Source organism: Mauremys mutica, chromosome 2 (genome assembly GCF_020497125.1).
Source record: "Mauremys mutica isolate MM-2020 ecotype Southern chromosome 2, ASM2049712v1, whole genome shotgun sequence".
Classification (NCBI taxonomy): domain Eukaryota; kingdom Metazoa; phylum Chordata; order Testudines; family Geoemydidae; genus Mauremys; species Mauremys mutica.
This window is the reverse complement of record NC_059073.1, coordinates 5,877,448-5,893,118: the sequence shown is the minus strand read 5'-3', so window position 1 is coordinate 5,893,118 and position 15,671 is coordinate 5,877,448. Positions and strand designations below refer to the sequence as shown.

The 15,671-nt window shown below is 52.0% G+C and overlaps 1 protein-coding gene across 1 annotated transcript in view; it reads left to right on the top strand.

The window, feature by feature from the left end:
* Positions 1-14,925, top strand: part of LOC123365218 — a 38,556-nt gene extending 23,631 nt beyond the window's left edge. The window contains exons 10-13 of the mRNA XM_045007922.1: positions 3,609-3,769; positions 4,226-4,523; positions 9,099-9,259; positions 14,761-14,925. Of these exons, the coding sequence (XP_044863857.1) occupies positions 3,609-3,769; positions 4,226-4,523; positions 9,099-9,259; positions 14,761-14,861 (721 nt within the window). The 3' untranslated portion in view covers positions 14,862-14,925. The remainder of the gene's footprint in view (positions 1-3,608; positions 3,770-4,225; positions 4,524-9,098; positions 9,260-14,760) is intronic.
* The last annotated feature ends 746 nt before the right edge of the window (positions 14,926-15,671 follow it).

Sequence of the window (15,671 nt, the reverse complement as noted above, 5' to 3'; positions counted from 1 at the left end):
AACTGTAAGAACAGTAGGACAGCGGAACAGACACCTAGGGAGATCATGGAAGCTCCTTCACGGGGGGGGTTTCAAAAGGAGGCTGGAGCCATCTGTCTGGCTCAGACACAACAAATCCTGCATCTTGGCAGGGGTTAGACTAGATGTCCCTTGCAGTCCCTTCAAAGCCTATGGTTCGATTCTATGGCTGCCAGCCAGGTTAAGGCTGTAGTCCCCTCCCCTTGGAGTTCCCTGGGGCTGGGAGCACGGTGCTGGCGGTGCTCTCAGCCCGTGGATGGAAGGGAACCGCATGTCACTGAGCACAGCGACCCCTGCAGGGCAATCCCGGGTAGAGCCGATCTCTCTCCAGGCTCCTGCGTGTTCTCTCTCTGTCCTCGCAGCTCCTGCCCAGGTAGAATCATCTCATGCAAGAAACAGGAACTGATTTTTCTGACATCCATGGAGTTCTGAGGCCAGACGAAACCTTTCCAATCATCTAGTCTGACCTCCTGTATCACACAGGCCAGAGAAACTAACACGGTGATTCTGCACTGATCCCATAATTTCTGTGTGATGTGTGGTGTATCTTTGAGACAGACATCCAGTCTTGATCTAAAGGCTCCAAGGGAAGGAGAATCCATTGTGTCCTTCATTAATATTCTCCAGCGGTTAATAGCCCTCACTGATAAATGTGTGTACCTTACATGTATTCTAAACTCGGTTGTGATGGGGACTCAGGCAGGCATGTTTCTTACAGTGCTCCATTTGCTCCACCGAGACACAGAAATGTAGGGTGGGAAGCGATCTCAAAGGTCATCTACTCCATCCCCCCACTCTCACCAGTTTTTCCACATCTATCTTAAAGTGCAGTGCCCAGGACTGGACGCAGTTCTCCAGCTGAGGCCTCACCAGCACCGAATAAAGTGGGACAGTTACCCCCCCATCTTACATACAACACTCCGAATTGATCCCAGAATGACATTTGCCTTTTTTGCAACAACATCACACTGTCAATTCATATTCATACTTAGGCCATCCTTGGCAGGGGCTTGGTCAACCTGTTCTTCAAAACCTCCAATGATGGGATGCCACAATCTCCCTTGGTAACTTATACCAGTATTTAACTATCCTTCTGGTTCAAAAGCTTTTCTCTATGTCTAAACTAAATCTCAATTTCTCCAAGTCCATATACAGGCGATTAGTTCTTGTCCTGCCCTTGATTTGGCAATTGATCTTTGATTATCAGCAGGTAAGTATGCCCAGTGGTCTGGGATGGGATGTTAGATGGGTGGGATCTGAGTTACTACAGAGAATTCTTTCCTGGGTGCTGGCTGGTGAGTCTTGCCCACATGCTCAGGGTTTAACTGATCACCATATTTGGGGTCGGGAAGGAATTTTCCTCCAGGGCAGATTGGCAGAGGCCCTGGAGGTTTTTCGCCTTCCTCTGCAGCATGGGGCATGGGTCACTTGCTGGGGGATTCTCTGCAGTTTGAGGTCTTCAAACCACAATTTGAGGACTTCAGTAACTCAGACATAGGTTAGGGGTTTGTTATTGAAGTGGATGGGTGAGATTCTGTGGCCTGCATTGTGCAGGCGATCAGACTAGATGATCATAATGGTCCTTCTGACCTTAAAGTCTATGAGTCTATGGACATGGATAACAGGTGATTACAGTCCTCTTTGTAACAACCTAACACTGACTTTTGGAGCGCCCCTGCTGGCCCAGAGCAGAATAGTGGTGGGGTCCCTGCCTCAGTTTCCCCATATGGGATTTCAGGGAGATCAATGAGGCTTTGATGCAGTGAACAGTTCCCCTTCAGGGGTACAATTGATTTAACCCAAGGTCAAAATGAGGTACACAAGCAAGCTTTTATCCCCACACATCCTAGATCAGGGAGGAGGGGAATAAAGGATTTGCCCCACATGACTCCATCCTTCTCCTCTGTCCAGGTTCCTTACTAGGAAGGCCCTGTCATCCTGGGGCCTCCCTATGGAGTTGGGCCTCCTGCCATCACCCGGGAAATGTTCCCGCTCTGGACTCAGGTCCCCTGCAGAGGTCAAAGCACTGCAGCTCTTTTGCACAGCAGTTTGTAGTTCCACTGCAATCTGGAGCACCTGCCATTGTCTGGAAAGGTCCTTTCTCTGGGGCCAGCTCTCCCTCCGCACTTGGCTTCCTCTGTGATCTGTGTGTCCTGACTGAGTCCTCATAACCCTTTGTTAGGCCCAGGATTTCCTTAGCTAATTGACGGACGCCCAGCCACCTAGGGAATTAACTGCTCACAGGGGGATCTGGGTTGGCTCCTTCTCCTTAGCGGAGCCTGTCACGGGGAGGCTGGGTGCCTGACCTCCTCAGGGATCTGCTACCCTGGGACCTGTTTGAAGACTATCATGTCCCCCATCAGCCATCTCTTCCCTAGACTAAACACACCCCATTCTTTCACCCTCCTGAGAGGTAGGGTGACCAGAGAGCAAGTGTGAAAAATCAGGATGGGGGTGGGGGTAATAGGAGCCTTTATAAGAAAAAGACCCAAAAATCAGGACTGTCCCTATAAAATCGGGACATCTGGTCACCCTACTGAGAGGTCAGGTTGTCTAAATAAGGGTTTCTCAACCCAGGGATTGGGACCCAAAATTGGGTCATCAGAATGTTTCAAAGGGTCATGTGCAGCTCCTGTGGCTCCTGTCCCATGGGGCTGGCTGGGCTCGTCTCCCTGCTCCAGGCACTGCAACCTCTGGGGTCCATCCTAGGTGCGGAACTTGGCACTCGTCTTTATTGAATTTTATCTTGTTGATTTCAGACCAGTTCTCCAATTTGTCAAGGTCATTTTGAATTCAAATCCTTTTCCCAAAAGCATTTGCAACCTCTCCCAGCTCAGTGTCACCTGTACATTTTATAAGTGTATTCTCCACTCCATCATCCAAGTCATTAATAAAAATATTGACTGGTACCCAAAACAGTACAGGCCTCTACTGGACCCCCCTAGATACGTCCCCTCAAAACAACAGGGAACCATTGATAACTACTCTTTGAGTATGGTTTTTCAACAAATTGTGCAGCCATCTTATAGTAATGTCATCTAGACAGTATTTCCCGAGTTTGCTGATGAGACTGCATCAAAAGCCTCATTAATCTCCAGATATATCACATCTACCATTTCCCCTTCATCTACTGGACGGCTGACAAAGAAGGAAATTAGATTGTTTGGTATTTGCTCTTGACAAATCCATGTTGGCTATTACTTATCTGCTTATTATCCTCTAGGTTTGAACAAATTGATTGTTTGATCATTTGTTCCAGGTATCGAAGTCGGGCTGATTGGTCTAGAATTCCCCACATCCTCTTTGTTCCCCTTTTTAAAGATAACTACTATGTTTGCCCTTCTCCAGTCATCTGGGACCTCGGGCATCCTCCATGAGTTCCCAAACAAATTATTAATGTTTCTGAGATTGCTTCAGCTATTCTTTAGTACTCTAGAGTGAATTTCATCAGGCCCTACCAACTTTAATAGATCTGCCTTGCTGCGGTCTCCAGTGCTGTGTGCTCAGAGTAACAAGCTCACCAACCCTGCTTCTGACTCCCCTGTGCTCCCTAATCGCAGCCTCTCACTCTGGTCTTCTGTTCTCTGCAGCTGCGGGATCATCACCGATACCAGACCAGGATCCGTCAGCACCATCTGCTGCAACGGGCTGGAGGGCCGCTACGTCACCATCGTCATCCCGGGCAGGGCGGAGTATCTCACCCTGTGTGAGGTCGAGGTCCTAGCTCAGGGCTGTGCCCCACCACCCGGGGGTAAGGAGCTGGCACAATGTGAATGGAAACTAGTTCCCTTTTATTTTCTACCCCATTTCCTTCTGCCTCAGCTACTGCCTAGTGAGACAGCAGAAACCCTGGGACACTCTTCCCTTCCCACCACTGCCCTGGGCAGGGGCTCCAGCTGGCAGAGGCAGAAGGGGGAGGCTCCATCTGAACATCCTGCCCCATCCCTGCCTTGGGGAGCAGCTCCAGCTGGGTATGGGACATGGGGGGGCTGAGAGCGGTTCTGTCTGGGCTGAGACCCCATCACTGAGCTGCTGTCACTCCTGTCCCCTGGGGTCATGGCTCCCACTATGAACCTGGCTCTCATGCAGTGGCTGGTTTGTGTCACTGCCGGGAAGCGGCTCTGGCTCCATGTGGGACAAAGGGCATCTAGACCCCCCCCAGTGAAGGGCACGTCCCACCTCCCCTCTTCTCGCCCTCTGATTCCAGCTCAGAACTTGGCGCTGGGGCGCCCGGCCACTCAGTCCTCCATATTTGAAGATGTGACTGGAAAAGCCGTGGCTGGAAAGGCCGTGGATGGAAAACGCGATGGGAAGTGGGTACAAGGCTCCTGCAGCCACACCCAGCTCGACACAGAGCCGTGGTGGAACGTGGACTTGGGCAGTCGTCAGTCTGTCTCTGCGGTGATCGTGAAGAACAGGGAAGACGAATGCTGTGGGGAGAGAATCAGAGGGGCCCAGATCCGCGTAGGAGACTCCCTGGCCGACCATGGCAAGCAGAACCCCATGTGAGTTGCTTCCCCTTTCTGTGGAGTGAGACGACTCCTCCCAGCTCAGACCCAGGGGTATCATTGCCCACTCGGACCAGGGCTTGGTCTCTTCCCCTCGGAGCTCCCTGTGCTCTCAGCTCCTGGTTGGAAGGGAACCCCATGTCACTGAGCACAGCGACCCCTGCAGGGCAATCCAGGGGAGAGCCGATCCCTCAAGGCCCCCCTGCGTGTTCTCTCTCTGCCCTCACAGCTCCTGCCCAAGTAGGATTATCACATCCAAGGCAACAGGAACAGATTTTTCTGAAATCCATAGATTTCTAACGCCAAGAGTGACCTTTCTGATCATCTAGTCTGACTTCCTGTACCACACGGGCCAGAAAATCTCTCACAGGGATTCTGCACTGAGCCCACAATTGCCCTGTGAGCTGCCACGTATCTATTAGACAGACGTCCGGTTTTGATTTAAAGACTCCAAGGAAAGGAGACTCTACTGTGCTCCCCAGCAATATGCTCCAGTGGTAAATGGCCACCGCCGATAAAAACATGAACCTTATGTCTAGGCTGAATTGGGTTGTGATGGGGACGAGGACAGGCAGGGTCTCTCTCAGTGTTCCAGTCACACCATACAGATACCCAGAGATGTAGGGCAGGAAGGGATCTCAAGAGCATATCTAGTGCATCCCCCCATGCTGAGGCAGGGCCAAATATACCTAGACCATCTAACCTCTTCCTAAATCCCTCCAGTGATGGGGATCCCACAACCTCCCTTGATAACCAATTCCAATACTGAACTATCCTTATAGCCAGAAAGATTTTCCTAATATCCAACCTAAATCATCCTTGCTCCATACTAAGCCAATTATTTCTTGTCCTACACCGGGTGGACAATTGATCACCGATCTCTTTGTAACAACTTGTTCTGGTGGGTACACACGTGTGGTGCACCACTTGCTGGCCCGGTGCAGAACTGTCGTTGTGTCCCTGCCTCAGTTTCCCACTGTGGGCTTTCCGTGAGTTCAGTGAGGCTGTTATATGGAGTACAGTGTCCCTTCAGGGTCTGATTTATTTAACCAAAGGCTAAATCATAGTACACAAGCCAGCCTTCACCCCAGCATCCTAGCTTGGGGTGGGGGAAGGAGAGTTAATCTTAGTGTGTCTGCCCCACCAGAGACGGAGTCCATCTATCTTCTCCATCAGGCTCCTTACTAGTAAGGCCCACTTGACCCATGATCCCCCTCTGGAGTCAGGCCTCCTGCCCAAAGCTGGGAATGGTTCCCTCTCTGGGCTCAGGGCCCCTGCAGAGGTCAAAGCACTGCAGCTCGTCTCCAGAGCAGCATGTCGTTACTCTGTGATCTGGAGCACCTGCCATTGCCTGGGAACAGGGTTTTTCGCTGGGACCAGCTCCCCGCTAGGTGCTTGGCACTCGTAGCTCTCCCCTTTTGGAACCTCTTCCCTCCAGGCCACTTTTCCTAGGTTCCCTTTCCTGGGGAGTCCCTAACCAGCCCCCCTGAGAGAGAACCGCAATCCTCAGCAGCTTCCTCTGTGATCTGTGCGTCCTGACTGAGCCCTCACAGACCTTTATTAGTGCCGGGTGTTCTTTAGCTAATTGCCTGGTGCACTGCCACCTAGGGAATTAACTGCTCACAGGGGGATCTGGGTTGGCTCCTTCTCCTTAGCGGAGCCTGTCACAGGGAGGCTGGGTGCCTGACCTCCTCAGGGGCCTGCTACCTGTCTGAAGACTGTTATCGCGTCCCCCATCGGCCTTCTCTTCTCTAGACTAAACACACCCAGGTCTTTCAGCCTTTCCTCAGAGGTCAGGGTATCATTTTGGTTGCTGCCCATTAGACTCTCTCCAATTTTTCCACCACACCTTTCTTAAAGTGCAGTTCCGAAAGCTGGACACAGTGCCCAGCTGAGGCCTCCTCAGTGCTGAGTAAAGTGGGCCAATTACCACCCGTGTCTTACATACAACACTTCTGTGAATACATCCCAGAGTGACACCTGCCCTTTTCACAACAGCGTCACACTATGGACTCAGATTCAAGTTGTGATCCACTATAACTGAAGATCCTTTTCCGCAGTGCTACGGCCTCACCAGTTGCTCCCCATGTTGTAGTTGGGCATTTTCTTTCCTAGGTGCAGTACCTTGCACTTGTGTTTATTGAATTTCATCTTCTAAATTCAGGCCAATTCTCCACGTTATCAAGATCATTATGAATTCTAATCCTTTCCCCCAGCAACCCCTCCCAGCTTGGTATCACCTGTAAATTTTACAATAACTCCTTGCTTAACGTTATAGTTCTGTTCTTGAAAAATGCTACTTTAAGCGAAATAATGTTAAGTGAATCCAATTTCCCCATGAGAATTAATGTTAATAAGGGGGGGGTTAGGTTCCAGGGAAATTTTTTTCACCAGACAAAAGACAGTATAAGTTTTAAACAAACAATTGAATACTGTACACAGCAATGATGATTGTGAAGCTTGGCTGAGGTGGTGAAGTCAGAGGGTGGAAGAGGGAGGGCTTTTCCCCAGGGAATGCCTTACTGCTAAATGATGAACTAGCACTCGGCTGAGCCCTCAAGGGTTAACCCATTGTTGTTAATGTTGCCTCACACTCTACAAGGCAGCATGAATGGAGGGAGGGGACACCGCATGGCAGAGAGAGACTCACACACACGGTGTGTGTGAGAGAGACGCACTTTGCACCTTTAAGTACGCTGATCCCCTCTAAGTACTTTGCCTTTTTAAGTAGATCAGCAAGTTGAGACAGCAGCTGCTGCCAGCAAGCTCCCTCCATCCTGAGCCCTGTCGTGTGTCGTTCCCCACCCACTCTGTGGAGATGGGGGCAGAAGCGGGGGGAGGGGGACACCCTGATATTAACACCCGTTTCCCCCACACACACACACAGCAAGCAGGAGGCTCCCTGGAGCAGCTCCCAGGCAGAGGGCAGGAGCAGCACAGGGCAGTGGGGGGACAGACAGCTGAACTGCCTGGCAACTAGGCAGCTGCCGCACAGGGAACTTAGGGGAGCTGGGAGCTTATAGGGGGGCTGCTGGTCCATCCTGGTTCCAAGCCCCCACCAGCTAGCTCCAACGGGATGCTCTTTCTGCAAGCAGTGGACAAAGCAGGCAGCTGCCAAACAGCGTTATAAGGGAGCGTTGCACAACTTTAAACGAGCATGTTCCCTAATTGATCAGTGACATAACAACGTTAACCAGGATGACTTTAAGTGAGGAGTTACCGTATAAGTGCACTCTACGCTCCATCATCCAAGTCATTAATGAAAACATTGACCAGTACCCGATACAGAACAGACCCCTACAGGACCCCGCTACATATGTCCCCTCGATTTGACCATAAAACTATTGCTAACTACTCCCTGTGTATGGTTTTTCAACCAGTTGTGCAACCACCTGATAGTCATTTCATCTACACAATATTTCCCTAGTTTCCTTATGCAAATGTCATGTGGGACTATGTCAAAAGCCTGACTAAAATCAAGACCTATCACATCTACTGCTTCCCCCCATCCATTAGGCTGGTTCGTCTGTCAAAGCAGGAAATTAGATTGGTTTGGGATGATTTGTTCTTCACAAATCCATGATAGCTCTCAGTAAGGCTACAATTTAGTCAGGGAGGTCACAGCAGCCACCACACCTCCTTGACTTCTTGAGCTTCAAGAGGAGGAGTTGCCCTGCAACTGGGGCTGGCTGGAACCAGGACCCCCCCACCAGGGGCTGCATACGGGGCCATGCGCTCCAGCCCCGCGGTGTCCAGGGCTTGGCGGGGGCTGCAGTTGGGGCCGCACACTCCTGTCCCGCAGCTGGGCCAGCTCTGAAGCAGGGGCTGTGTGCCCCCATGGCTGTGCCCCCGCCCCGCTGTGGCCACTGGAGTCGGGGCTGTGCCTCTAGCCATGGCGGGAGGCTCAGCCCGACAGTCCCCCCTCCCCATGAGACTCCATTCCTCCCCCTACCTAGCCCTGCCCCCGCTTATTTATAGTCAAGTAATGGACAAGTCTCCGGCTTCTGAATTTTTGTTTATTCCCCATGACCTGCTCCTGACTTTTACTAAAAATAACCATGAAAAAATCTTAGCCTTAGCTAGAAGGTGCTTACAGATGGATTGTTTGAGTTCCAGTATCTTCCGAGGTATCTGAAGTTGGGCTGATTGATCTAGAATTTGCCACGTCCTCTTTGTTCCCCTTTTTAAATATATGTACACCTCTCCCTCGATATAACGCTGTCCTTGGGAGCCAAAAAATCTTACCGCGTTATAGGTGAAACTGCGTTATATTGAACTTGCTTTGATCCGCCGGAGTGCGCAGCCCCGTCCCCCCGGAGCGCTGCTTTACCCCGTTATATCCGAATTCATGTTATATCGGGTCGCGTTATATCAGGGTAGAGGTGTACTATATTTGCCCTTCTCCAGTCCTCTGGGACATCACCTGTCTCCACGAGTTGGCAAACAAACCATTAATGGTGCTGAGATAGCTTCAGCTAGATCCTTAGGTACTCTACAGTGAATTTCATAAGGCCGTGTTGACTTGAATACATCTATCTTAGTTGGCCTTCTTGGCTTCTGCTCTGTTTTTAGCTGCGGGACCATCACTGACACCAGACCAGGATCCGTTAGCACCATCTGCTGCAACGGGCTGGAGGGCCGCTACGTCACCGTCGTCATCCCGGGCAGGGCGGAGTATCTCACCCTGTGTGAGGTCGAGGTCATAGCTCAGGGCTGTGCTCCACCACCCGGGGGTAAGGAGCTGGCACAATGTGAATGGAAACTAGTTCCCTTTTATTTTCTACCCCATTTCCTTCTGCCTCAGCTACTCCCTAGTGAGACAGCAGAAACCCTGGGACACTCTTCCCTTCCTACCACTGCCCTGGGCAGGGGCTCCAGCTGGAAGGGGCAGACTGGGGAGGCTCCATCTGAACATCCTGCCCCATCCCTGCCTTGGGGAGCAGCTCCAGCTGGGTATGGGACGTGTGGGGGTGAGAGAGTATCCGTCTGGGCTGAGATCCCAGCAGAGACCTGCTGTCACTCCTGTCCCCGGGGGCCATGGCTCCCACTGTGAACCTGGCTCTCATGCAGTGGCTGGTTTGTACCACTGCCGGGAAGCGGCTCTGGCTTCACGTGGGATAGCGCGATTCTTCTTCAAGTGCTTGCACACGTCCATTCCAACGCAGTGGTGCGAGGGCCTGGAGCGCAGCTCCCCTCGTGGTATCCATCAGCTTGGCGCTGGTGCCCCCTGGTGTCGTGTGCACATAGCACTGGTCTAAGGGGCCCCGCTGAGCCCCCGCTCGCCTGTGGCAGCTGTTGGAGCGCCCCACCTTTGCCTTTGCAAAGTGTTTTAGAAGTTTTCCTAGTTAAAAATTCGGTAAATAGTTTATATTAGTTAGTGTAGTTGTACTAGTTGTAAATAGTATAGAGCAGTAGTTAGGCCTGCTCTCCGTGTCTGTAGAGGGGGTCCGTGCCACCCCGGTACTGGGACATGCCTTGCTCGCCGGGGTTTAAGCAGTGCTCTTCCTTCTGCCTCGGCACTGAGTACATCTGCATTGGTGCAGAGCTCGTAGCACCGCTCTCCCTCGCCGGTGCCCAGGAAGAGGCACAGAGGACATCAGGAGAAGACCAGTTCCCTGGCACTGAAGGCGGGCAAACGGGCAGATAGGGATAGAGCAAGTACTGTGCCTGGCTGCTTTCCCTCGCCAGTAACCCTAACCCTAAGGCACCTGAAGCAGCATCGAACCTACCACTTTCAGGCCAATCTCAAGAACGGCCTCTAGGGGAAAGTCTCCATTTTTTACCTCGCCAGAGATGTCCCCATGGCACTAGTCCCCGGCACAAGGAGGATTGGCACCGCCGTGGTCACCTTGGTCTTCCAGCTTTTCCTCATCCTTAGGGCCTGATTTTGGGTCTGACCTTCCGAGGCACCGTCGCCAATCCCCCCACCCATCTCTGACTTTAGTAGCCCTGACAGCCACGATTCCTCAAAGCGCCTGGCCCACGGGGCCCAGAACCAATCCAACGGCCTTTTTGGAACCCATGGGGGTTTCCCCTGGGCCAAGGGACCAGCTCGAGGCACTCCTATTTGGTGCAGTTGGAGACTTGGGAAAGCACCAAGAGACTCCTGAGCCGAACACCAGGTCGACACCAGAGGCGACACCACAGGACCTGGTATTGAATCTATGACACTCCAGGTACCAAGGCGGGCGCCAGTACGAGTAGTGGCCAGCAGGTGCAAGCTGGCCAGGAGGAGATTCCCCTGGAGGCTGGGACAGCACATGCCGCCTCCTCCTCATCACCAGAAGACAAGTTAATTCTTAATTCTCCTCCCCAGGATGATCTGAGAGCCCACCAAGACTTACTTAAGCGGGTCGCCTCTAATTTGAGCCTTCAGGCAGAGGTTGTCAGGGAGCTGTCTGATGGTTTCCTGGACATTTTGACGGGCGCAGCACCTGCAAGGGTCACTCTCCCCTTGCACAGCTTCATTATGGGGCCAATAAAGACCCTTTGGCAAAACCCAGCATCCATCCAAACTTAAACCCCTCTGCCTGTAATCTATTTCTAATAGATGCTTGGGTGTGTTCAAATTCATCAGCTAGAGTAGCAAGTTCGTTAAGTTTTCACCTTTTTATCCCATAAACACTGTTTCACATCATCACTACATATACTCAGGAAATGTTCCTGAGCCACCAGATCACATATTTCTTCAAAGCTGGTAACACCTTTTCCCTTTACCCACTTATCCATCAAATCTCTCGTCTGGTTTACATGCCACATTACTCATTCCAGCTCCCCTCTTAAGGTTTCTAAATTGTACTCTATATGTTTCAGGTGTAATCTGAAACTGTTTTAAAACCATTTCCTTGAATTTACCATAATCTGAAGCATCTCTAATTGAATATATCCAGAGTTCTCCCAGACAAATTTGCAACCAAAGTGGGCATCTTTTGGTCTTCAGGAATCTCATGGAGCACACAAAGCCTCTCAAAGGTGATGAAATATTCAGCAATATCCCCTGTCTCACTGTATGCAGGGCACAACCATTCTCACTTGTGGGTTTTTGGAGAGGTGGGACTCCCTGGTGTGTGGGGTTCCACCTCTCTATCAAGTCCAGTCCATGCTTCCTCTCTTCTTCCCTCTCTTCCATGGCTAGCTTCCAGGCCTCCATTTCTTTGGCTTGCAGTTCCAGGGCAGCCTTTTGCTTGGCCTCTTCTGCTTCAATCTGCAATTGCTGTAATTCCATATGTCGTTTGTGTTCCTTCTCGTTCTCTTCCACGTGCAGTCTGCACAGCTTCAGCTTCTTACTGGTTTCACTTTCACTCATTTTCCTGCTTTTCTGTCCCTACTTCCCTTGCCCAAAATAAGCAAACAGAAAATAACAAACTGGCAACCTCTTTGACTGATCTCGCCCACCTGACCACCAGCCTCGGCTCCCTTTACACTGCACTGCCGTGACAGGCCCCTCAAGCCCCCTCCAGCAGACACACCCACTTGCAGTTACAGTGATCAGCTCTGCATGGGAAGGCTTCAGCTAAGGAACTTTCCAGCTGCTCAGGCACCCCCCCCCCCTTTGCCTTCGGAGTGTAAACCCAAAATTATATGTCATGCGCTGCACAGGGAACTGTACAGCGTAAGCTCATGAAATTCGCCCCCTCCCTCAATGTGAAGAGGAAGATCCAACAGCTTTCTGCCCCCAGTTATGACTCCCCCACACACACAGGTTTTAGATAAAGCAAAAATAAGTTTATCAACTACAAAAGATAGATTATAAGGGAGAGCAAACAGATCAAAGCAGATTACCTAGCAAATAAGCAAAAACGCAAACTTAGCTTAATGTACTAAAGAGGTTGGATATGAACAGCAAATCCTCACCCTAAATGATACCAGCAGGCGGCACGTTCTTAAGGAGGAAGCTGCGCAGGCTTATAGCTTGGAATCCCCGTGTGTTCCATTCACAGGCTAAAACTCCCTCTGGCCTGGGCCCAGCTTCCCCCCAGCTCAGTCTGTTCCTCAGCTGTTTCCAGGAGTCTCTTTGGGTGGGAAGTCATTGAAGAACCATGATGATGTCACTCCCCTGCCTTATGTAGCTTTTGCATAGGGCGGGAACCCTTTGTTTCAAAGCTTGATTCCCACGCCAGTCAGTGGAAAAACACTGATATCCCAAGGTGGAGACCAGCACCGGGTGACCTGATCACATGTCCCTGTAGTGTCACAGCAGCCATGAGTCAGAGGCTGTTTGTAGCGTCCCCAGGAAGGCTTCCCACCCCCACCCCCTATGGCAAGCTTCTTCTGAGGCCTATTGTTCTCCCCAATGGTTCATTAACTTGAATGGGTCCTTCCCAGACAGGCATCTAGACTGGGAGCCTTTTGTCTAGTGGGCGTTTCCCCTGTGTAAACACCTTTGTAATACAGATACATAGTCAACATTCCTAACTTCTACAATAACGATACATGCATACAAATAGGAGAAGCATATCCAGTAAATCAGAACCTTCCCATGATATCTCACATGACCCGTCTTGCGTAAAATGCATTATGGTTATGTTATAATCATATCATAGTAATATCTCTATGCAGAATATGGGGCGCAGTGTCACACATCCCTCCCATGGCCAGGAGAACTGAGAGAAACTACTTTGTGCCGGCCAAGGGATGGGAGTTTCTATTTTCACACCCTCCATGCCTGGGTCTCTCATTGTAGTGGCTGCTAAGGAGAAGAACTGTCAAGGCAATAAAGGGTAGACTCCAAAGCCAAAGGAGCTGAAAAAGATGGATCTTCTGGGAAGAAAGGCCTATGCCAGGGGAGGACCCCCCGCCACCAAAGACCTGGAGCGGAAGAAGCTCGGGGCCCGGGCCCCGCGAGAGTTTTCCGGGGCCCCCGGAGCAAGTGAAGGACCCCGCTCCAGGGGCCCTGAAAAACTCTTGTGGGGGCCCCTGCTGGGCCCGGGGCAAATTGCCCCACTTGCCCCCCCCGGGCGGCCCTGGGCTCGGGTCACTCTCATAGCTCCAGACACCATCGGTACAGCTCACGCGTTTGCCTCTCTCGCAAGACCCAATCGAGCTTCCACTGTACCCAGATCTGATCTCGCAGGACCACGGTCAGTTGCTCCATTCAAATCTCAGCTCTCTCCATCTGACTGCTTGGTATCTTCATGGCTGAGCCCCGATGAGCAGGCTTGTTCAGAGCAGGTCCAAAAAGTTCTCCTGGGCAGCAGGAAGGCTTCCGCGAGGATGGCTAACTGTGCAAAGCTGGAAACGTTTTTCTCTCTGGTTGTCTGGTCATGGGTCCCACCAATGCATTATTTGGTCCCACTTATCCTGAACTACCTCCTATCTTTGAAGGAACAGAGCCTAGCCCCTTCATCCATAAAGGCCCACCTGGCGGCCATTTCAGCATTCCACCCGAAGGTCGACAATAGGTCAGTGTTCTCACATGAAATGGTAACTCGCTTCCTCAAAGGTCTGGAGAGGGCATTCCCTCAAGTGAGTGAACTGCTCCTTCCAGGGGATTTGAACCGCGTCCCCTCAAAACTGACGGGGCTGCTGTTTGAACCCATGGAGACGTGTTCACTCCTACATCTCTCATGGAAGACAAGACAGCCTTTCTGGTGGCGATTACTTTTCAGAACTTTGGGCCCTTGAGGTGGAACCATCCTATACAGATTTCTTTAAGGACAAGGTGCAGCTTCGGCCGCACCCTAAATTCCATCCAAAGGTTGTGTCCCAATTCCACTATAGCTGGCCGATCTTTCTGCCAGTCTTTTCCCCTAAACCTCACGCCACTAGGGAGGAGCAGAGCCTGCTCTCCTTGGACATCAGCCAGGCTCTGGTATTTTATATTGAAAGGACCAGACCATGTGCAGACATGTGCAACACATCACCAAGAACAACAGTTATGAGAGGTAAGTAACCATTTTTTTCTACCCTCAGCCCATAATTTTAGTGTGAGCTGCAGTGTATCTTTTAGACAGACGTCTAGTCTTGATCTAAAGACTGCAAGAGAAGGAGAATCGATTGTGTCCCTCAGTTATCTGCTCCAGCAGTTAATGACCCTGGCTGGTGAAATGTGAACCTTATTTCTAGTGGGAATTGGGTTGTGACGGGAAAGAGACACATCCCATCTCTTACAGTCTGTCATTCCCTCCGTGCTTTGGCCTCTGCGGGCTCAGAGTTAAAGGGTCGTCAGTCCTGCTGCCAACTCGCCTGTGCCCCCTAATCTCAGCCTCTCGCTCTTGTCTTCTGCTCTTTGCAGCTGCGGGACCATCACCGACACCGCACCGGGATCCCTCAGCTGAAGGGCCACTAGGTCAGACTCAGCGTCCTGGGCAGGGCGGAGTGTCTCTCCCTGTGTGAGGTCGAGGTCTACGGCACCCAGCTGGGGGATGAGTGCTAGGAAGCGGGAGTGACAGTCCATGGTGCAGGGAAGCACCTCGCCCTGCGCTGGGGGCAAGGGAAGGGGGGGTAGATGTGGAATAAGCCGCAGTCCCCTAATAAACTCCACTGGTCCCTTCCTGCATCTCTCCTGTCATTTGTCTCCATCACCCGTGTCTCCCCTCCCCTGCCCCTACAGGCAACGTGGTTCTGATCCCACAGAAGCCAGAGAGGCCTCGGCACCAAACCCCAGATGGGCTTTGGGTTAATCCAGCTCTTCTGCTGCTGCTTCCAGACCTTCCCTCCTCCCACTGCCCATTCCCCAGCCTGCTCCCCGCTCTGAGTACAACCCGCTCTCTGGCTCCCCTGCCCCTCCTCCACCCTGGGGCTCAGGCGCCTGTTCTCCATTCCTCTATTCAACCACAGGTGCCGACTTTCCATTGTGCGCGGGGGGTGCTCAACCCCTGGCTCCGCCCCAGGCCATGCCCCCACTCCACCCCTTCCCTCGAGGCCACACCCCTGCCCATGCCCCACCTCTTCTCACCCCGGCTCCAGCCCCGCTTGGCCTCGTCCTGCCCCGTTCCACCCCCTCCCCGAGCACACGGCATTCTCACTCCTACCCCTGCCCCCAGCCTCCTGCATACCGCAAAACAGCTGATTGTTGTGGGTGCGAGGCGTGGGGAGGGAGGGGGAAGCGCTGACCAGCAGGGTCCGCCAGCGAGCAGGAGGCGCTAAAGGGAGGGGGAGGTGCTGATAGGGGGCTGCTGGTGGGTGCTCAGCACCCATCATTTT